This window comes from Coloeus monedula, assembly GCF_965178545.1.
Source record: "Coloeus monedula genome assembly, chromosome: 1".
Lineage (NCBI taxonomy): Eukaryota > Metazoa > Chordata > Aves > Passeriformes > Corvidae > Coloeus > Coloeus monedula.
In genome coordinates this window covers 128,678,707-128,701,453 of record NC_138781.1, presented here as the reverse complement: position 1 = coordinate 128,701,453, position 22,747 = coordinate 128,678,707, and the positions used below count along the sequence as shown (strand labels likewise).

At 37.9% G+C, this 22,747-nt stretch overlaps 1 protein-coding gene across 1 annotated transcript in view; it reads right to left on the bottom strand.

The window, feature by feature from the left end:
- Positions 1-22,747, bottom strand: part of ZFHX4 (zinc finger homeobox 4) — a gene marked incomplete at both ends in the record, with an annotated part of 122,223 nt that overhangs the window by 96,894 nt on the left and 2,582 nt on the right. Inside the window, one exon of the mRNA XM_082303114.1 lies at positions 21,141-21,643. Coding sequence (XP_082159240.1) covers positions 21,141-21,643 — 503 coding nt within the window. The remainder of the gene's footprint in view (positions 1-21,140; positions 21,644-22,747) is intronic.

The following is a 22,747-nucleotide window of genomic DNA, read 5'->3' as shown; positions in this document are numbered from 1 at the left end:
CCGCTTGTACTTAATAAAGTTATTAAGTACGTGGCACATTTTTTTTTCAAAGGAGGAAGAGTGTTAAGACAAATGTCTTGGCCAAATTTCAACTTGTAATTATGTTTTGCCTACCTACAGGCAATTCCCTGTGCAGTTTCACTTGAACACGGCTTTTTTACTTTTTTTTCACCTGCCTTGGAAATACTTGCAGTGCAATGCTTCTGCACACAGTTAAACACGAGCATTCTTCCATTCTACCAGTATGTACATGAAGATGGCCCTATATGCACTTAGGCTAACACAGAATGAAGGAGCACTGAATTTAATTAACGTTGTTAAAACATTTTGAAAGCCTCTGAATAAAGGCTTTACAGAAGTGTAAAGTATTACCATGGTTTCTACAGTCTATTTAGACTTAATAAGATTCCCTTCACACACACACACACACACACGCTACCTTTTTTTGCTTTGCTAAGTAAATGCACATTAATAAACAGTAGTGTTATCCAAGCCACCAAAATTTATTTTCACCTAGGAACAAACTTTCCCAACATGGCCAGCCTTTATTCCCTTTACCCTGTAAGAAACTGAAAGACAAGTGCAACTTGCTAATTGGTGGAGTAATCGAAAATTGCAAATTTTGATCAAGAAAATGATAAAGCAGATTCTTTATTTACCAACCACTCTGACAATACAAGCTTTCAGTATCTTTTGAGATTTAGCCCAGGGCACTGTTAGCTGATCTGAATTATGTATATGAAGTGAGGTTTTCAGAAAGAATTGGGGTCTGACTCATTTCAGCCTTTATAGATTGAAACAGAGTGGAACTGCAACTAGAAGCAACTTGAGAGAGTTGGAATAGAACTGAAACTGCAGCTGAAAAATACTTGCTGTCAGAAAAACCGGCTAATGGATAGACAGCTATATTCCTGGCAGCTCAAATCTCACCAAATTTTACAGGTTTACCTCTCTTTTCTCAGCAAATCTGAAGGTGGCAACGTGTGGGCCACTGAGTTCTGCAAGTTCTGCATTTAGAATTAAAGCATCAGATGGAGAGCTGGAAAATACTGGATATATTCATCTGAAATTCTTGAATTAGTTCCTTCCATGCCCCACCTTTTGGCTCTTTGCTTTCCATGAATTTCTCCACACTAAATCTGCTAACCTAAGCAAGGAATTTGTTTCAGAAACAGCTATGTTTAAATACATACTGCAGAATATCCAGGGAAAGCACATTCTGAATGTGTAAACTGAGCATTCATGAAACAGCCCATTTCTAACGGTACATTTGCAATCAATCAGGGAACAGAAATATACCAGGTGTCAAACCAAAACTAACCAACAAAGCACAAAAGTCTAAATGTATTAAATTTTGCAACTGGACTGTAGGTTGCAGCAGCAGCAGGACTGAGCACAGTTTTTGGAAAATATTTCTAAGACAAAAGAACTTGAGAGAAGCTAATTTGAAAGAGAAGCATCATCTATCCACTTAGCAACCAGCCATATATATGCATAGAAATTACCAAGGGATGCTTGTCACTCCTTGGGTTACCTCAGTAGCCAAATGCAGAATCAGCAAGCTTATGAGAGTGGGACAGCTATGTCGTGCTGCCTTGGCCATTCCTATCAGCTCTGCATCCCACCAGCATGACCTCACTTTACAACACAGCTGGCTATACCCAAACCTCAAGGCTGGCAAGATATGGAGTCAAACAATTGATTTCGCCATCCAAGTCTAATGAAATAGTTGTGCAGATGAAAATCATCTGCATCATGGAGATACCCGCACCTCAAGCATAGATGATTCTCCTGTAATGGCCTTGGGCATATGTTAATCAAGAAGGGTGACAGACTGGAACTCAGCAATACTCCATGTGGGAGCACGTGAGTGAACCACTGGGCTGATGAACAACTGCCCCAAACTGCCCCCACTCCCAAGTTCTCCTGCAAAAAAAGAATGGAATCGCTCAAGAGTAACTTCATTTATTGCTCTCATGGCCTTCAGCTATTCATCAATACCACTTTATCATCAGATGTATCAAGAGTAGCCAACAGATCTACAATAATAGGCATGCTTTAATAATGTCTAAGGGGTAAAGAAATGCCCTGATGCCTCTGTCATCAAGTGCAGCTAGTAGCACTGATTCTGCCTGTCATCTTGCCTTTAAATATAGCAATTCCACATGCAGGTGTATTGAAGTGGCAGTAGTTTCACCAGTTGATGCCTGATTGTGCATATTCAGTCAGTCCTAATTTGACTCTATCTTCTGCCAAGCAGGTGAGAGTAGGTTAGAGCTCCCAAGTCAAACTCTCCACAATTTTTCATTGTCATTTACTTCAAACATTCTAAAACATATACATATATTCATTTCACTAATCAGTACAATTAGTTGTGCACATAAATATTTAATGAGCCTTTGAACTAAAGGTTCAATAATTTAAGAGATTGGTAATAGGAAACAGTATTTGTTTTGTTGGTAGGTTTTAGGAACCTGAAAACAAAAGAAAGAAAAGATCTGTTCCTTCTTACTGCTTGTATAGAGTTATTCCCTGTAGTGATTTGACCAGATTAAAAATCAGCATTTACAGTCACCAGTTCAAAAGAGTAGTCTGAATCTGGAGCAATTACAATGCTTTTGCCCACCAACTGTCTCATGTTCCATCAGAAATGCTCTGGCACTCTTACTCTGTTTTTAGATTAGGGCATAAGTCATTGTAAGTCAGTATTGCCTGTACCAGGATTGTTGCTGTAATCAAAAAAGCCTGGAAATGATAGCTCAGGTATCAGTACCCCTCCTCTTTACCACAGGACCATGCTGGCATTCAGGTCATTATACTGGGAGATTCTGCACTGATGCTCTGTAGTTAGCAGATATGACTTGTCTACCCTTTCAGTGCAACCTTGAGAACTAAAATTTATTCAAACAATTTTTAAAAATCAATGCACAAATTGAGACCAACCTGTTTAAAGATACTGTGGAACTGCAAAAGGCACCTGAATATTAGAACTAAAATAAACTCTGAGCATTTATGCTATAGGAGCTAAATTCATTTCAATGTGAATTTTGCACTTTGATCACCAAGCAAAAGTGAATTCTTTAAAACACATAAATAAGCTTTGATATGCATCTACCATTGTTTATTATAATGTTTTATTATTTATAGCCACATAAATCACATGAGTTCCCAAAGGGTTAATACAACTAGATGACTGAAATTCATGAGCATAATCCTAAACAAGTGAGTTGAAGTTCTATCAGGTCTATTTCATAGCATCAGGGATTACTGCTAGCAGTCTAATCCTACTGAGCCTAAGGGAGGTACGTTGTATTGTATTTGAAATCCTGGCCAGGAAAGAACGGAAGGTTAAATGGGTGCCTTGCTCTGTAATCAAATATCACAGGCACTACTTATCTATTCAATGAACAACTAACGTAGAAAATCAATTAGGAAACAAATAGCTGCTTCTTTTGATTTTTTTTGCCTAACAAAAAGAGAGAGTGAAGAGTAAATGTTTTTATAATACATGTTTAATGAAACTATATCATATAATAAAATAATCTATACATAGACTGGCAAACATTAACTAGAAGGTACAAAACACCTCATAGCAACTGCTGGTGTTTTAATGGTATTTTTTTAAATACTAGGGCTATTTTCAAGGCCAGCATGTATTCAAACTCTGGCAATTGAGTGTCTTCTGAGCATATAAAGCAGCACACAGAAACTGCTCATACAAAAATATTAACTGACTGCAGATAATTGGACTGTGCTCAAATGAAATCACAAATACATATCCGGTTGTTTGTAACTGAACATCTTAAATTATGTATCAGCTGTGAAGAGCATTTCTTCAGCTGTGCATCATCTTTTGTTCACTTGGTTAAAATCCCAGGAGTACTGAAAAAGGCTGAAGCTCCTGCTGGTCTTTGTTCCCAGCAGGGAGAACTCCCTTTTGGTGGTCTTGAGGTTAACACCCTACCCGCCTCCCCCCACATACCTGTCATTCTGAATAGACTTCACAGTCTGTGCACACAGACAAACAGCCTGACCTGGCCAGCTAGCTTGACCCCTGGGCAGGAAGAAGATCACATCTGGTTATTAATATTGGGACATTAAAAAAATGTAATCTTCAAGGCACTTGGAGAAGCAGGCTGGCAATTATACAGTATGTACTGGATGTCAGTCAGGGAGCATGTTAGCCTGATATTATGTCCGAGAACACTAAAACGTTCATTTTGCTCTGATGAGGGGTTTCAAATACACTCTCCCTCTGTATCTCTGAAAGCTGGCAAGAGAAGTTTGCCCAAAGCACTTAAGTCTTCAGATTATCTGTTCTTACACTTCCCAATTTTCAGTCTGTTTTACACAGATTTATAATGTAAAACATTTGTAGCTGAAAATTGATGCAACTAGAAAAAAATCCCACATGATTTTATAGTAGAGAAAGGCAACTGATAAAGGAAACAAAACCTCTCAATATTACAATTATGAAAAACATGTCCCCATGACATTCTCTGAGTATTTTACCCCTATCCAGATTTTTTTAGCTCATTCCTTCTAGGCATCTGCATAGTAGACAGTTTAAACACAGTTTATGTAATTGGTTAAAATATACAGAAACACACTTGTACATGCTTGTGATATATATTATATACAGACATATTTATACAAAGCTTTATATAGCACAGATTTAAGTGTCATGTGTGAAATCTTAGTTCCACCAAGTTCAGTGGAAAATTTACCATTTGCTGGAGTTGGGCCAAAAATTAACCCTACCTAAACAACACAGTCTCATCAGGATATGTACTGTGAATATCAAAGCCCTGGTTTGACCCCTTTACATAGCCAGATGATTATTTATATGTGACCCCAGTGGTTATACCTAAAAAAGAATGAAAGATTGTGGTCTGGAACTATTACATGTTGTGTTTTTTATCCCAGCCTTATTGATGCCACATGGAAGATTTTGTCTTGTCAATATGAGCCCAGCACAGGTCCAGTATCCCTCACAAAGGGCACTCTGACTGCCCAAGGCACACTTCTGCATCTGTCACGTGAAAGGTAAAAGAGCACAGTCTTCAGAGAAGTCTCAAGTGAGTCCTAGATGAGGGTGTCAACAAAATCTCCGTCCTTGAAACAAGACCTAAAATTGTTTCCAAGAGTAATTATTGTTAATGCTCCCAGCCCAGTTAGCTGAAATCAGCTGTCATTAGTTTGGTTATGCTGCAAACCACCATCAAGACTTTTTCCTTGCTTTCAAATGAAAAAATTTCCTTTCAAATTACATTGAGCCAACACCCAAGATGGGCCTTTTACCAATGATGTGTTAATCTTGTGATCTGTGAGTCTGAAAAAGGAGCTTCATAGCACGTGGGAAATTTCCAGCTTTTCAGCAGAATGCTGGCACTTGTTTTTAGCTCTCATAGGCCTTGAGAAGTCAGACCTTCAAACTGAAATGCTATTATGTATGGAAAAGCTATTATAGGAAAAATGTAAGACATTTCTAAAATATATTAGTCACAAACTCACAGCAGTGTTTTTCCCCCCTTAATATTACTAGAGCTTGGCTTGGTACATGCAACCATATGAAGAAAAGAGTATTGATACAGTTAGAGAGCACCCTACAAATTTCTAACATATTTTTCCTACTGCAAAATATGCAGGAGGTTCAAAATTCATGATAATTTCCTATGGGATAGTCAGCATACCTGTTTTTCTCTCTTTATTACTTAAAATAACACAGCCAACTCTAGCTCAAGACAATAAAACTTTTATCCCACTCATCCCAGACAATTAGAAATATGTATCTGAAAATGTACATAAACACATTCATACACAAGAGAAAGTGGAAAAGAATGTTATTGGCAGAAAAGAAGAAAAATATAAAGGAGTCTAGGGCTTGGCAAGAGTGAAATTGGGCTTAGCACTGCAGAAATCCAGGTGCAAGTGTCACTGTGAAAAAAAGACACGTAGAGATCTTGGTAGAGGCAGGAAGAAGAAGAATGTGGTGAGGTGGTAAACAATGTCTGTGTGTGCAACTGAGGTTGCAAAGAGTAAACCACAAGGCAAGGATGACACTATGCACACTCCTGAGGGAGTTGGCATTTTGGAGTGAAATTCCAAGCTCCGGGCAAGAGAGGAAATGTTTCTCACAGGTTGGGGCCTTTTAGGGTGGAGGCTTTCTGGTTTTAAATAGTAGCTGCTTAAAAAATGCTCCCAAATGTGGAATAAATTAGGAGGAGAAATGGGCTGTAAATGAGGTATCCTAGTGTGTATGCTCACCCACAAAGTATGTTATGGTTATCAAAACCCAGTAACCTGGTTTGATCTGTAAAAGATATTTAGGAGGTGGATTTTATTAGATCAACTCACACTCTGTATCAAACAGGGAGACAGCTTCCATGAGAGGGAAAACACTCCCAAATTCAAATCCACTCCTCTTTTACACATCCTCATTGCAGAGCAGTCTCTCTGACTCTGCCTTTGTGACTAGCCTTTTATCTAGAGCACCAGAAACAAATGGAAAAGCCCTAGAAATAAACTTTGGGAGAAAAACAGAAACAGTAACCATCAATTTCAGCAAGAAATTACCCAAATAACAGGACTTTTTGAACTGGATAATTTCTCACAGTAGTGACAAACCACAGTAGTCAAACCACAGGAGAGCCATGTCTCAGTCAATTGACAGAGTTAAGAAACAGTGTCGTTTTGGAAAACTTCTCTATCCTTGGAGTAATACTACTGAGATCAGCAATACTACAACAAAGTTGGATTTGGCCTACATTCTTCCCATCTCTTTCCTCTCATCACCATTTTAATAGGAAACAAACAATGTTTTTAAAGCTTCAAACAAATTCTACAGAGGATAAAAACCAGCAAAACCCCTGTATTTTTCCTGAATCTTTGCAAATATTTAGATTTTTGCTTAACAGTATGACCTATCTCAGACTAAAGAAACTTCACAGACTCTGCTCGTGCCACTGGCAGCTGCGAATCTTATCTTTTTGGCACAGTGTGGAAATAATGGTCACCAAAAACTAAATGCTGGATGAAAAGTTGGGGGATGGGGTGCGTGAATGAGAGCCTCGTGTATGTTTTAGCACTGAAAAAGAACAACTGGTGCTTGGAAAGAACTGTAGTAGTTCATCAAGCCCAGAACACAGTGACACAGCCCAGGAAGGCTCTCTGCAAGGTGAGCACAAGAAAAATGAAACCTACCTGAGAAGGGGATCAAAATACAGGACTGCAGTCAGACCCTACAGCTTGTGACAGCAGCCACTGCCTTTCTGTAGCAGATAAAAAGGTTTCTGCAGTCGCCAGCATCCCCCTGAGCTGGCTCTGCCTGGGAGCTCCCCACGTCTCCCTGTGCAGCAGGCGTTTCACTCTCATCACAGACACACTTACATGTACTTGCTACTGCCCTTGCCGGTCCTTCTTCTGACACAGCTCCTGCGTGGCATGCGCTGGGAAGGACAGAGCACACACAGCTGGCTCCCTGCCAGCCGGGGACTCCCTGACACAGGCTGAACAACTCTGCCCTCCCCCACCGCAGGGAGCTTGCATCAGATCTCCAGTTTCTTTTTGCCCCATTAATGGCAGAAAGGGAGCTGAGCCAAAATCAGAGAGGGCTGTCCTGTGACTGTGTGTTTGTCATACGTTTCCTTGTTTCAAGTTTTCTCCAATGACTAATAGCTTCTTTAAGTGTTTCAAACAAAAGTAAGCTATTCTAAGATGGAAATTGCTGGACATAGTGAGAAACATTTAGAAGCATTTCTTTTTATGGGGGTATAGGAAATAAAAAAGGAAAAAAACCATTTACATACTTTAATTTTTCCAGAAAAGGGAGGGGGAAGAATGTAAGCATTTCAAACCTAATTTTGTGAAAAAAATATTCAGTGATCTGCTGCCAAGATAGTGCCTTTTTTGCTTTAACTAATTAGCACTACTACAGGGTTCTGTAGTGACATTTCAGCAGTAATTGATCCTCTGATACAATTTTTGTGTATTTCAAACTAGCCAATACATCCAGCCAAGAAGGCTGTGCAATGATGGAGGCTGGCAGTCAGCACAGAGGAGACGGTCACTCATGAGCGTGACCTTGGATCCTGGGATGCTAAACACACACCACCAAGAGGAGCCACTAGGACTCAGTATTCTGGAAAATCAGACCCCTAATCACTCTGCTTTTACCACTTTCTACTGCCAGGCAGCACACCTAATTTAAATTCAGGTAGTGAGTGTCCTAAACTTGTGTTTGTATATACTCACACAGGGAATTAGAACTTCCTGGCTTGCTCTGAAATTAGTATTTCATTTCAAATTTTGTGCTGACTTGGTGGGGAGGGAATTTGGCATCATATTTTCACATTACTTCCCACTACATGCAGGGTAACATAGTTACTATATATATACTTTTTTTTTTTTTTTTTCCTAAACCCTAATGTGAAAGGTTTTAATGTCAAGCGGCATGAAGGCCAGAACAACCTAAAAGTCAACATAGCTCCCACAGTATGACTTCAACCACAACAGACATCCCATCTGTATTTCATGGTATACCTTAATAACAATCAATAATACATTAAAGTTAGCACTGAACAGCATGAAAAGAGCACACTACAAAGAGTCAATTGCAGTTCTGCCTCAGCCTTGTAGTCCACATGCAGAAACAGCATCTTCTATTTTGCATCAGTAAATAAATATCTGGGGCAAATATTTGCAGATAGATGGTTAATTAGCTATTTCTGTTCTTCAGGCTCAGCAAATAGTTAACTGCCTACAGACATTTGCACCCCAAGCCACTGGGTATAGCAATACATGTGGGAAAGCAACCAGAAGCAGCTATCTGAAGAGACAGGCAATGTGACATGGGTGCAAGGGGATGCATCTTTCTCTCACTCTCATAATATTAGGGGGAAATTAATTACTCCATGGGTTAATTCAGAGCTGGAGTTTTTTCCACTAAGCAGGCTATGCAGAAGCAGCCTAACCACTTAATGTAGGCACTTAACAGAAGGGCAAAAAAGTCATGGATTAAAAACTGACAGAGACAGAAAACAAGCTACATGAACTAATGGGGCATTTAACAGAACAAAAGTTACCTCTGAGTCTTCTAACAGAAAACTAGGACTGTTCTTACAGAAGTCATAAATGAACTCATGACAGTCAAGACCAGCCAAAGAACTGTGAGAAATGCCAGATAGTTTTAAAGCTAGCTGAGCATGCAGCAGAAACTCAGTATTGATGGATAAATCGAAGAAAATGTATATTAGAAGGAATACTTTGAACCAATCAAACATGTTACTGGTGTCTAAGTTAAGTGTAACCACTCTTGGACACTTCGGCATCAGTTTGAAGGGGCGGCGTGGGAAGAAGCATGTAATGAAAGGCAACATATTTCCAGCACAGAATGCAATAGGATTTGTTTAAAGCAGATTATATTTTTGGATGCACCAGGCATGGGACAGTAAGATCATACAGTTCCACTGAGAACAGTGTGTTCAGTTCTGAAATATCTGTGTATCTCCAGAAAAATTTAACAGCGGTAGAAGGAGTTCAGAGATCAGTGATGGGATTAGCAGAAATGTGGAAAAACTTCCACTAAAAGCAACACTGAATGGATTGAAATTTTTTGTGTAAATAGAAGAGAGACATGATAAAAAGACCATAAAGTAATCACAAAGATTATTGTGAAGTTATAAAGATTATGTAAAAAATCATAAATCAAGTAAGAACACATGATCTTTTTCATTCTATTAACCAGACGAATAAAAACAAACAAAACTTTATAAATTAGTAACAGAAAATTTTAAAAGCCAAAAAAAATGTTTATATGCAGGTTAAATTAACCTGTGGAACCCCTTCCCACTGCATGTGATTGAGCCAAAACTTCATTTTATAAACTGATTTGATGTCTACATACCTGTAAAGCTACCCAAAGACAATTTCAGGGGAAAAAAAAATACTTGAATTCATATGATGTTAATTCATTGTGAAATACAGAGGACATATGAAAAGAACAAGAATTTTCCTGTATAAGCAACATTATTCTATATTCGCCCATGAAATTTTTTTTTTTTTTTGGTCTGGTTTGCTCTGAGAAGCCATTGTTGTTAGGCAGTCTGTAGCAAAGAGATTAGATAAAGTGGACTAATGGTATAATTTGCTGTGATAGGACAAGGATTGCATACTTGGCCTATTAATGTGTCTTTGCTTTTAAAATAACATTCTTTTCTGTTATGGACAGCCACTGCGAGAAATGTACTTAACTAACTTTATTTGCAATGGAGTATTTTTCATTAGGACAGGTTAGAAAGATATCTCATGATTAAGTGACTCAGAAAGAGCCCCAAAGAAGAAAGAAATATTCTTTACACCCAGACTGAATCCTGATAATTTCAGCCCTAAAAGTGTCTATAAGAAAATTATAAGTAACTGGGACAAGGAAATTAGAAGAGTAATGGAAATCCAATCTTTACTACAGCAGACACTAACATATATGTTAGTGTACAGCATTATAGAAGATGTACAGCATTATAGAAGATGACAGTAGCAGCCTAGGATATATATGGACACACACAGTTTTAAAGAAAAAGAAAAAGAAAAAGAAAAAGAAAAAGAAAAAGAAAAAGAAAAAGAAAAAGACAAGACAAGACAAGACAAGACAAGACAAGACAAGACAAGAAAAGAAAAGAAAAGAAAAGAAAAGAAAAGAAAAGAAAAGAAAAGAAAAGAAAAGAAAAGGAAAGAAAAAATACCCTAGCAATACTTCTTGTGTCCAGGTCCTACATGTAACATGTAGGGTCAAAAATGATCCCATAAACCTATTTTTGCTTTTCAAGAAAAAAAAAAAAGGCCAAAAAAAAAAAAAAATTCGAAGTGACTACAGAGTGTCTGAGAAAGGATTTGCTCTTTCTCAAAAATACTTGTAAGCAGTCCTAATGACTCGATACAAAGACTTTCATTCCTTGAGTTCTATAAGTCACAGAAATTCGAGTGTTGCAAAGATATTGCTGAAGCCTGACACACTACAAAACACACCAGTGGAGGTAGGAACCAAGAGACAGAGAACATTGACAGCATATCTAAGTCATCATGACCTATGAGACTACCTTAGTAAATCAAAAAGTGACAAAGGATATCCACAGCCTAGGTACAACACCTATTACTGAGATGCATCTGCAAGAGATGGGTGGACCCAAAGGACTAACAATACAGCAGTGCTTTTAAATCTGCCCAAAGTCTAGGTCAGAAATTTGGTAAAATTAGTCCTAAACTATTTTCTGTGGCCTGTGATCTTTGTCATCTGAGAGCTGACTTCAGAAGATCCTGTCCTGATATATCCCAGCAGGATTTCAGCTTCCTCCTGGGTCAAGATTTTGAGTCACAGAAGTTCCTAAACAAATAAGGACATAAGGTTTTCAGAAACACTTGCAGTTTGGACTCATTTTTTTCCACCAGCTTCATTCTTCCTAATTTCCAGTCATTCATTAGCTGCTTACATATCTGCAAATGCCAAAGGGTGTTTCCAAAATAGTAACATCTAGATATTAAAGCTGTCTCATTTCAGTAGTAAAGCAAGCCTTTTTCCATGCTCTCATCACTAGCACACAAAGAACAAGAATACCAAGATCCTCCTTAGACTTTGTTTCATTGTTCTAGTTGTAAAAATATCAAGTTTCTGGTCATTCACTAAGTGTTTACTCAATTAGAGGACGTTAGTATTTTTTTCCTCAATCTATTTCCCATAGAGCAAGTTTTTGTCTAGGTTACACAGAAAATAAGAACACTGTTATCTGAATGGTATGAAGCTGCATCAGGGGAACTTCAGATTGGACAGTACAAAAAGGTTCTTTGCTGAGAGAGTGGTTGGTCACTGTCACAGCAGCAATCCTGTCAGAGTTCAAGGAGCATCTAGATGACACTCTTAGTCATATAGTTTAGTTTTAGGTAGTCTTGTGAAGAGCAGGAAGTTTGAATCAATAATCCATGTGAGTCCCTTCCAACTCCAGGCATTCTGATTCCATGATTCTGTGAATAAGAAGTGCCATTCCTGCTCCTTTACCAATAGGAGCTTTCAATTTAGGATAAGGATAATATCCATCATAGCTGTTATGATACTTGAGCCTCTTGCAACATTTTAGGATTTTCCATGGAAAACCTCTTCCTTTTTAGTAAAGTTGTTTGGAGACAACTGACCTCCCTCACCCAAGGATTGCTATAGATCCTAACACAAACTTATGATGCCAATGGAAAAATTCCATATGTGCCCAACAACTTTAAAATGAAGAGATATAGACCTTTGGAACTGCCTGATAAAGTTCTGGTAAGAAGAGTTTCCAGTGTTGTCCTTTGTTTTAAAAGGGTCATCTTGAACTTTCTCTGACTAAGGGTAATCTAGTTTTCTGTTAAAGGCTGGGGTACAAACTCTCCCAGAACAGCAGATTCTGTGCTGTCTTTATGAGTAAAGGCGGCTCTATGGTTCTTTTCTCCAGGAGCACTGTGAGGAAGTAGTGCATGTTCTTCATCTTTGAGAGAGTTTACAAGGGAGAACAGAGACTGCAGATAAACACCCTCTTTGGGCAGAACCCTGAATACTGTCCCTATATGCTATGCTTTCTGCACACAATCCAGGAATAAACCAGTAGTTATACAGTCATGTACTTTACACATGTGAATCATATTTTGATTAATACTCTAGGATAACAATTTTAAATAGAAAAAAATCAAATTTTTTTGTTAGGCAACCCTGGTTGGTGGTCAAACATCCACTTTTGGAAGGAGTGTAGTACATTACCATGCATAGCTCCCATTAGCGATATGTTTCCTAGTCATGCATATAACCAAGAAGTATTGGTCATACTCCTTGTATATGACAAAAGCTTTTTTTTCTGTTATTGTAACTGCTACTGCAGTAGGATGCCCAAGGCATGGGAATCTGCACACTTTATCATTCAAGGACTACCTTTGCTCAATTTTTGTTTTCTTCAATACCCCCTGCCTTTAAAAGCTAAGTATTATTCTAATGCCTTCCTTCCCACCGGGAGAGTAGAACAGAGAGTTTCCCCCGAGGCTATGGTGCACAATATGCTGTGTATCTGTCTGCTGCAGTACTGAAGGGTTGGCACCTTCTGCTCCAGACCAAGGGGGTCATTTCTATGACATCCTCCTTCATAGCTGTCCACAAAGCAAAGGTCTTGAAGTTCTTAGCAAAGCTTCACTTTTTTTTATATATCAGCATGAGGTTGTATAATCATCAGTCTGCACTATCTGCCTGTATTAAGTACACCAGTCTAACAGGCAAACCATCAGGACCGAAAAATATTACAAGCCACCACTTGTAATTTATGTTTTATCAACATAAAGCCCCTACTCACATTTAATGTAATTAATACCTATTCCCTGTTGTACCATATTACATTTTGCCCACAAACATGGAAGTTTACCCAAGAAAATATGTCCCCTGCATTGTGCCTAATTCTTGCTGAAATCAACAGAAATTGCATTACTTAGCATTTCACACCAGCATCTTCACTATCCTTTCTCATCCCTTTCTGCTCCAGTAGTACCCCAAAGGAGAGAAAAAGAAGAAATGCAGAAAATTAATTTGTCTATCTAGCAAGATAGATATATAGAGAGCAAACACAGTCTCAAGAGCTGTGTATCAAACAGCTCAAATCTCAGTCCTGTACATATGAGGTCTATAAGTTCTTACTCCCATTAACTCTCCTATAAAATCACAATTCTGGCATTTTGTCTGGATGGACTAATAAATGCATAGACCAAGGGAAAGTTTCTTCTAGATAACTTAGCAAAAACAATAGCAAAGCTGAATTACACATATCCATGTCTAAATATAACTTTCCTGTCATGTCTCACTCTTTTTTTCTTTTTTCCTGCTCATTCTTAAATATGTGGAAGAGAGCGTGGAGAAAAATCTCACCTGGGAGAGTCTGGCAAACTAATTACAATTTTAGAAAAGACACCTGTAGTGAGTTGCATAATATCAGCTAAAATCTCCTAAGGGTAACAAGAAAATCTATGTTGCAAGGGCAGGAGGGAGTGGCTGCTAAATCCATAGCTGCCATCTATTAATGCACACATACATATGCACTCACACTGACATAATACTCTTACATACACTATACACTGCATCTCTACTTCGAATCTCAGTCAGAGATAATTGCATATTTCTCTTAATGTCAGAATGAAAGAACTCCAGGCACAAAAAATAGCTGTTATACAGCCATTTTGTGTGTTGAGCATACTGAATAAATGAGGCTGATCCTCTCTCTGCTGCTTTGGCTCTCCTCCTTGCTCACTTTTCCTGCTCCGCAAGAGGACCTATTAGCTCAGGCTCCACTGGTCAGGCTGCACACTGCAAGCAGTCTGGTACAGTCTCCTTTCCAAGAGCAGCCTCACATACCCTTACCCAGGACAGTGCAAAGACTGGGATTCTGGACAGCATTTCAATGGAAGAACATGAGGATTCTTTAAACTATGATTTCAGAACACCTCCCTGTTTCAACAGTGTACCTTAAGCTGAATACAAAATACGGTATTTTTTAACAAGGACCATTATGTAGGACAATCTGAGAGACAGACATCTGAATATCAAATTAAATGTACATAAAATATAATGTAAAAATGTTTTCTCTACTGTTTTATTTTAAATTTATCATAAAAAATAATAGTTCTGAAATTGCTGTTTTACCAGCCAGCAATAATTTTTTGTTAGTTTGGGGTTTTTTGGGGTTTTTTAATAAATGTTCTTGTCTATAGTGTACAAGTACATATAAGCATATACATTACTTATAGCTATGGCTACACAACGTATGTACAGCTGTGACTACACAGTGCATTCTTTGAACACTGCTTTCTCTTCATACATGTAAGCACAACAGCATAATCTGAATTACAGTAACTAAAACTTGAAGTGGAAATTAAATTTCATTAAACATTTAAAACCTTAAGTGAACATAAATCTCAAAGGACTATAAAAATTGAAATACCTTCTATCCTCTATATGAGGCTTGTGTTGAGGAACAAATTAGAATAACTTTTATCACTGAAAATAGTTTTCTTCTAAACAAACAACAAGAATAACATCAAGCAAAGCTTGGTTTGGCTCCTCAGGTGTGCAGACATATTCCAATTTCCTTTCCACAATGATTTTTATGCAAATCAATGCTGCACAATCTCCTGACCTCTTTTACTATCATACTGGGACAATGACAGTTAAATAATTGGACTGGCATCCACGTAGGATATTTGATTTTATATTAAAAAGTTAGTGCAAGACAACTGAAATGAAAAGAATGTGACTTTCTGTTAATTCCAGGCTGATCAAGTACCAACATTTCATGCCAAACAGAGTAAAGCAAATAAAGTAATTTGGGCTGTTAGTCCATTCGTCCCCATATGCATATACTTCACACCCCCCTCAATTGTTAATTCCTAACAACAATGCTTTCATCCAGAACAAGGATAATGAGAAAAAACCAAGCAGTGTTCCTTGGGGAACTGTTACACTAAAAGTTACCTAAGGACTAAATCACACTTGTGCCTCCTGCACGTGATAAAGATGAGCAAAGCATTCAATATTCCTGGCTGATTTAAAACCCAAATATGCAAACAGCATTATGGAATCCAGACAGACTATTCTGCTTCACTGATGACAGATGCAGAAAAAAAGCTGGTCTGATTAAGCTTTTGACTTTGAACCAGCAGAGAAGTGGACACCTCACTTTAAAAAAAGCCATGCAGAGCCCCAGCTGAAGAGCAGGTGCTGCACGGTATTTGCCCTTCCTGGAGAGGATGCTAGCTAGCAGGACCAAGCAGCTGACCATGAAAATTCTTGGCCCTAAGTGACCCAAGAACAGATTATAAATCCATCCTATAAAATATAGTAAAAGCCCCGTTTGTTCTTCCACCCTTTCAGTATGTGATGTTATACATTTGTGATTATCTCATTTTATTGGGCTCTTTAGAAAGCTGTTTATGATCATTTGCGGACAAAACAAAGGCTCATTGTAAACTCTCCTTTAAATAAGTTGGAAGGTCAATATGAAACAAAGGGCACCACTTTCATAACTGCTTACATGCAAACTATGCTTGTGTGTGTAATATTACAATGCATTTCAGCAAAGGGATAGAGTCCTAGCTAATTACAAAGCTAACATATAATAGTATTGCATTAGCAGCCCAAGAAATTCCTATTGAATTGCATACATCTGAAAATAGAAAGACGTGCTTGTGCTGAAACTTAATTATCTTGGCAAAAACTGTGAGGGCTTGATTCTCAGAAGACATAAACACAAAGCTCTGCTTTACACTCCCAAGGATCTAATTCTTTGTTTATTCAGACAACTTCCATCAGATAAAACTTACCATTTGGATTGACTAATTTGCCTTCTTATTTATAGTATCTACAGCTAAGTAACACAATTACTGCTTGGTTTGTGAGTAGGGAAAAGAATACTTCTGATCTACAAATACAAGGTCTGAAAGAGACAATCGGTGTGCCCTGCCAGGTTAAAAAAGTTAATGCTGTTGCATTCCACCCTAGGCAAAGAAGACAAACCTTTTTCAAGGACAGGTCTGACTGAAATGCTTTTTTATGGGTTCAAAGTAAAACATTATGGTGAAAAAATGAATACAGCTTTGTTTGTTTCTTGAGTCATCGTTAGCAATAGGCATAAGGGTATTCTGGTTTTGAGCCCATATGGAAAGACCATCAACACTTTCTGCTTCTGGGTCCTTTGCCAAAATACCATATCCCACATGCCTTTTACCTTAAAACATAAAAGAAAAGGTGTTGTTCTGGTCAAATAAAGAAATAATTTTTACTAGCATACGTCTAATGTTAAAGCTGCCTAAATCCTGCCAAAGACATTACGACACCATCTGCAAAACAGATTTTCATTAAATTGATCAGTTTAAAGTTAAGCAGCTAGGCAGATGATGCTTTTGAGCTAACCTTTAACCTTTAACCTTCTTAAACTGAAATCAGGTCACTCCTTTTGGGTAATATCTTTGCCACTTGAGAACATGGGAGGTAAAGTGATCTACCAAAATTTAAAAATCATAGCATTAAAAAAATCATAGCATTTAAAAGTCATAGTGTTGTGGATCAGTATTTTGTCAATAAAGGGAAAACCAAGGTAGTTCTCGCTCAGCTGAGTATTCGTCTGCTAACTGCTGACTGTTACTTTCTCTGAGCTCCTAAATAGTTGCATACACAATGTAAACTGCAGTAAATATACAATATAAAAGCAATGACTATTGAAGGTATTATCAGGTAATTGAATAATATTTTTGATAGACTAACTTCAAATATTTATTTGTGATTAGAAATTGATCGTCATTCCGTTACTTGGTTACGTAAATTTTCTTTTCAGCCATCTCAGTTTACTTCACAAAAAGGCTACCCTATACTTATTTATTTATTAATATAAGTATTTGGAAACTATTTTATGAGCACAGGACATGATATATGCAGTTCCCTGAATCAAAAGCTATTTGACTAAGCTACAAAATGGTTGCCTTAAGAGCAGTTCCAGCTATATGTATTTTACATCCACAGAGACAGATCACCATCCTGCCTCAGCTTCCCAAATCTGCAGAAGCTGAATGCTTCCTCTTGCAGAATGGAAATGCAGTCTCTTGCTATAGAAGCTTTCTCTGTTTACATGTGGAGTCACTGAATGCTTCTTGATGGATGCTGCCAAGAACTTGCAACTATTCTGTGGTTTAATTTGCTAATATCAAGCTCCACAATTCCAAAAGTAAGTCTTTGGGAAATTCATTGAGGCCAAGCTGAGTTCACTCAGGGTAAGGCTGTCTTTGTTCTGGTTCCTAGCAGCCACATTACCAACACCATTTGAATACTGCACTTCTGTAAGGAACAACCAGGCCATTTCTTCTTTAAATAACTTAGAAAACAGCTAAAGGTTCCACTTTGCCACATTTAGAATCTAACTCTAAAAGTGACATTTCCGTACTGCCTAAAATTATACAGCTTCAGAAGAGAAGCTCTGATGTTCATGGTCACTTTAAAAGCTATGACTATGAAAAGAAACCCTTTTATTCCATCAATAGTTAAGCACAGGAAGAAAAATCAAGCTGTTACGGCAAGATTTATAAAAGAAAATTCGCAAAACAATAACATCTAAATAAATATAAATGACTAAAGGAAAACTTTGAGGTACTTGACAAAGCAAAGGAACAAAGTCACAGATTCTTTTTCTGTGCTTTCAGATGGTTTTAGTATTAAACTTTTTATTGCCAAACCATATTCACAGCACCTTAATTTTAAAGGAGTTAAGAGGAGATGCTTGAATATAAACACAATTCATGAATATTCTATATCGCTCCCAAGGCATGTATCTATTATTCATACAAATTAATGTTCTTTTTTTCCTTAGGTGCTCTAAAAGTTTATCTGATGTATCAAGAGAAAAAAAGTTTACAACTCTCTTGGTGTCAACAGCTTCACCAAGACCTGACAAAACTATCAAGTCTGCTAGCAGATAACTTAACAGACTTTCAAAACCATATTTATTTCCACCTTGAGGCCTGAATGTACACTTAAAACTAAGGGTAAAGTTTTCTGGGTGATGTACAAAGGCATGACATTCTGTTATAGAGCACACACATCCAGAACATTTTGGTCATTTGGGACATATAGTAGCACTTCATGCCAACTCCAAATCTTAAAAAATAGTACTAATATTCCAATTGATATTTGAAATGTGACATCACTTTCCTTCAAATTAACCTTAAAACGAAATTATACAAAAATAGTGTATGCGTGTGTATATGCTATCTGCTTTCTGAGAGTCATTAAACCTAGTGAAGTTCAAATTTCCAAGCTTCTCTAAGAAGTCATGAGGGACAGAAACATTTTAAAAAAGCTAAGATACTCACTAGCAATCCTAGGGACAAGTCCTTTAAAAATACATCCGTCAGCAGAGTTGGAACCCTATGGTTAGTAGCCAGACACTTTCAACTGTCCTACTTAGGCCATGAAGCCTAGAGGGTATCTGGGAGTTTATGGATTCCGTTTCCACTGGGATGCCCTCAGCTGATTCAAGGACTGAGCTCCAAAGGCTAGTGATGGTCCCACACTGTGTATGATAGCTGCACTACACAGGTGCTACTGAACTGCTCCATCTAACAAACCAGGATCTGGCAAAGAAGCAGATTCAGCAGCAGGACGTTCTTAGTGATGAGGGCCAAGAGCTGATACTCTCTCCCACAGCACCCCATATCAAATATTTTGTAGGACATGCTGCAAACCCAAACATATTTGATGAAGGTTTCTCTAAGGGATCAGGCTGAGTGAGTGAAGAGACAGTACTGTTTTGAGTAGATAGTTTGTGTACCTTGTGACTATAGTTTTTTAAAAAAAATTAGCAGCTGGCATCTTATTTTCAACAGTCTCAGAAGCTTTGGCAGTGAAGAGCCATCTGAGAGAAGCCTTCTGCCTTCCCTTCTCCTACTCCATCATTCCTAACTGTGGCACCATTTGCAGTAGTATTTCTTTGAATGGTGGCATTATAAAACAAATAATTGAAATTACACAGGTTAACACTCCAAAAAACTGATGGGGACCAAAAATTTTTTTTTAAAAAAGAGCCCTGACTTAGAGTGTGGCTGCACAGTGTAAAAGGAGGGAGCAAAGAATAGCTTCAGAGATGAATGGAAGCAGGAACTTCTAAAGGGAGTTTTGCTGCTGAAGAAGGCTAACTGTGTCACTAGAATCTCAGCTCTTTTTGTACTTTTTGTAACAGGATGGTGGGTGTTAAAAAAAAAGAAAAGCAAAAAATATCACCCTCTAGAATTAAGGAAAAATGCAATCTAAATGAAATACATAATTAAATTAGCAGAGCAGCCAGCACTGTGGGACAGTATAACAGACCGAAACTTGTGTTACTGCCATTTTTGCTCACAGCAGATACACCAAGGTTACAACAATCAGGTTATAAAATTAAAATCTATGTTTCTGCCTGTGCAGCGTGTGTTAGCTCAGACCAACCATTTGAACATGGTTGAATACCAGAAGAATGTTATTTCTTGCTTAAACTAGAGGTCTGCTGAGACTTTTCTGTATTTGTTCTGGATGTAGAGGTTTTCAACATGATTAGAAAACCGGCATAGTTGCTGTAATCAGCAGATGACTCCTGATAGTTTAGTTATCACAGATTTCTAGTATAAATCAATAGATAACACTTGCAAAATGGATTTTCTAATCATATTTAGAGCTTGTTACAGTGACTAATGGTTTGCAATATTTTCTGAATTTTTATATCCCCTAGACAAAAGAAGTTTTGAATAAGTTACAAAGTTATTCATCTTGGAAATGAATGTGTTATATTTTGTACATGAACCAAGACAATCAAGCCAATCCAGTAAACACACTGCAGAAAATAAGTTACCCCATAATTAGGGTTTGGAAAAAGTCATGACAAGTTGTGTAATAAATGGTATTCATCACTCCCACATATTCATTATATCCACATAGTTTTTTCCAGTAAAGATAAAAATATAGTTGCCATTCTACTAACATATTTATCTACACCACACCCTTTCATGTTTGTGAAAAATCATTACTGGTTTGGAAAAGAAGAGCAGACAAAAGGATGACAGTGCTTACTTTTGAATATCCTTTGTAATAATGTGGCATTTTGCATGTGCTTACTGAAAATACCAATGTAAAATAACTTGGCTGTGAGACATTATGGTTGCAAACAGATACATATGCCAGAAAGTGATCTCCTTTCCCTATGCACGGTATGGAAAAATCATCATTTTCCATAATCTCTCTCAAGCTTCTGATCAAAATGTAATGGACAAAGTCTGAAAAGGTTATGAGAGATGTAAAACACCTCTAGTCATTTATTACAAGAGAACTTTTAAAAAAACCCCAACTTATGGACCCTGTGTTTGCAGAAAGTGCATCCTAAATGACCCCCACGTGACTCAGCAGCACTCATCTGTAGCACTCCTCCCTGATGAACCTGCAGTTTTTGTTTGACTATATGCATGTTCAATAAACATTCACTCTCCTAATTATTCGAAGTCCTGTTTGATGAGCACTGAAAGGGTTAATTTCCCAGCCTACTTGGTGCTGGCTGGAGGTGCTGTCACAGACTTACCTTGTAGAGTTTCAGGGCTGCCTCATGCCTGTGATTGGTAGTATGTAAGCGCAATTTATCCACGCTGTTGGTGTAATAGTCACAGGCGTTACATTTTAGGTGAACTGGGTTGCCAATGGCAATACACTTCAGCCTCCACTCATTAGTTTTGCCGCCTTCTTTAATGTGAGCCACCAGCTGATATTTCTGCATATGTTTGTCAGTCTTGCAGTGGAGCTGGAAGTTCGCTTTGAGCTGAGTGTTGTAGTTACAGAGCTTGCACTGGTAGATGTCTCCAATTACAGCCCTCCACTCCTCTTCGGGGAGTGAGCGCTCGCTGCTCACATGCACACTTAGGGCCTCCAGGCTGTCAGAGGTGAATTTGTTGCAAACAGCACACTGGAATAGCTTCAGCGCTGGGTCACTGATATAAGGTGACAGCTCTCCTGCAGTAAGGAGGGACAGGTCATCACCCATTAGCTGACCACTGGCAAGCCGGATTTCAGGCGGCAGCTCATTATTTACTACAGGAAAAAAAAATTAAAAGGGAAAGTAGAGACCAGAAAGCACAGCACACACAAAGGAATCTGTAAAATAAAGCCTTGACAAGGAGTTTGCTTTCTCTAGAGCTTAAACTATAAAAAGCTGTAATAGGATTGAATCAGGATCAATTACAATCATCCCTTTCAACTTCTAAATTCCCTCATCAGATAGCTTTAATTACTCCTACTGGGCATGATGTCATTCTGGAATTTGTATTTTCAAAGGCATGAAAGTTGATCAATAAAATAACAAAACAGCAATGCTTTTGTAACTTAAAAGGCAAGATTAACTTACACAGCACTAATTGTAGTTTTGTTATATCCTTTAAATGATGCTAGAGGTAGGTCAATATATATATGTATATCTACAATACAGTGATTAGGTTAAGAATATCTATACTAACTTAGCCACTTTTGGTACCAGATCTCAGCATTCCTAATTTTAAAATATACCCAGTGAACAACATGGGTACAATTAAGGTACGTCAAAAGGAAACATTACAAATTAACAAACTTTGAGAACTCTTTTTAGTACAAGTCTGTACCATTAGGTAACAGATTCACAGTACACTACTCACACATGAGCATTTGATTCCAATTTGCCCTTCTCTTACACTTGGAATACAGACAATTTGCTAACTATAAAGGGGCATTGTCAGGTAAAAAAGAAAAGATTGCATTCTTGCTGGAAAATGTTGACCTATTCAGATAATTAAAAACTGAAGAAAACAGAGCTGTCTTTATCTTTTCTAGTTTGTTAATTTGATAGCACCTCATTATGTGATCAATTAATTTCATTCTCTACCTGTGGACCCTACACACATGGGTGGAGGAGAGAAAAATGGGATTGCAAGGATGCAACCATGTCAGGGGGCCAAAGTAGAGGCAGGTGGAACTCCTTAACCTCTTTCTGGTTGAACTTACAATGCTCCCATCACTCCTGCAACTATTACCTAGTATATGACTAATTTAGCTTTTACAGACAAAACTCGATGCAAGATGACGAACAAAACAACAGGTTTTTGTCTTCCACTGCAGCTCTGGTAATCGTAAGTGACAAACTACCTCAAGAAGACAAAGAGATAC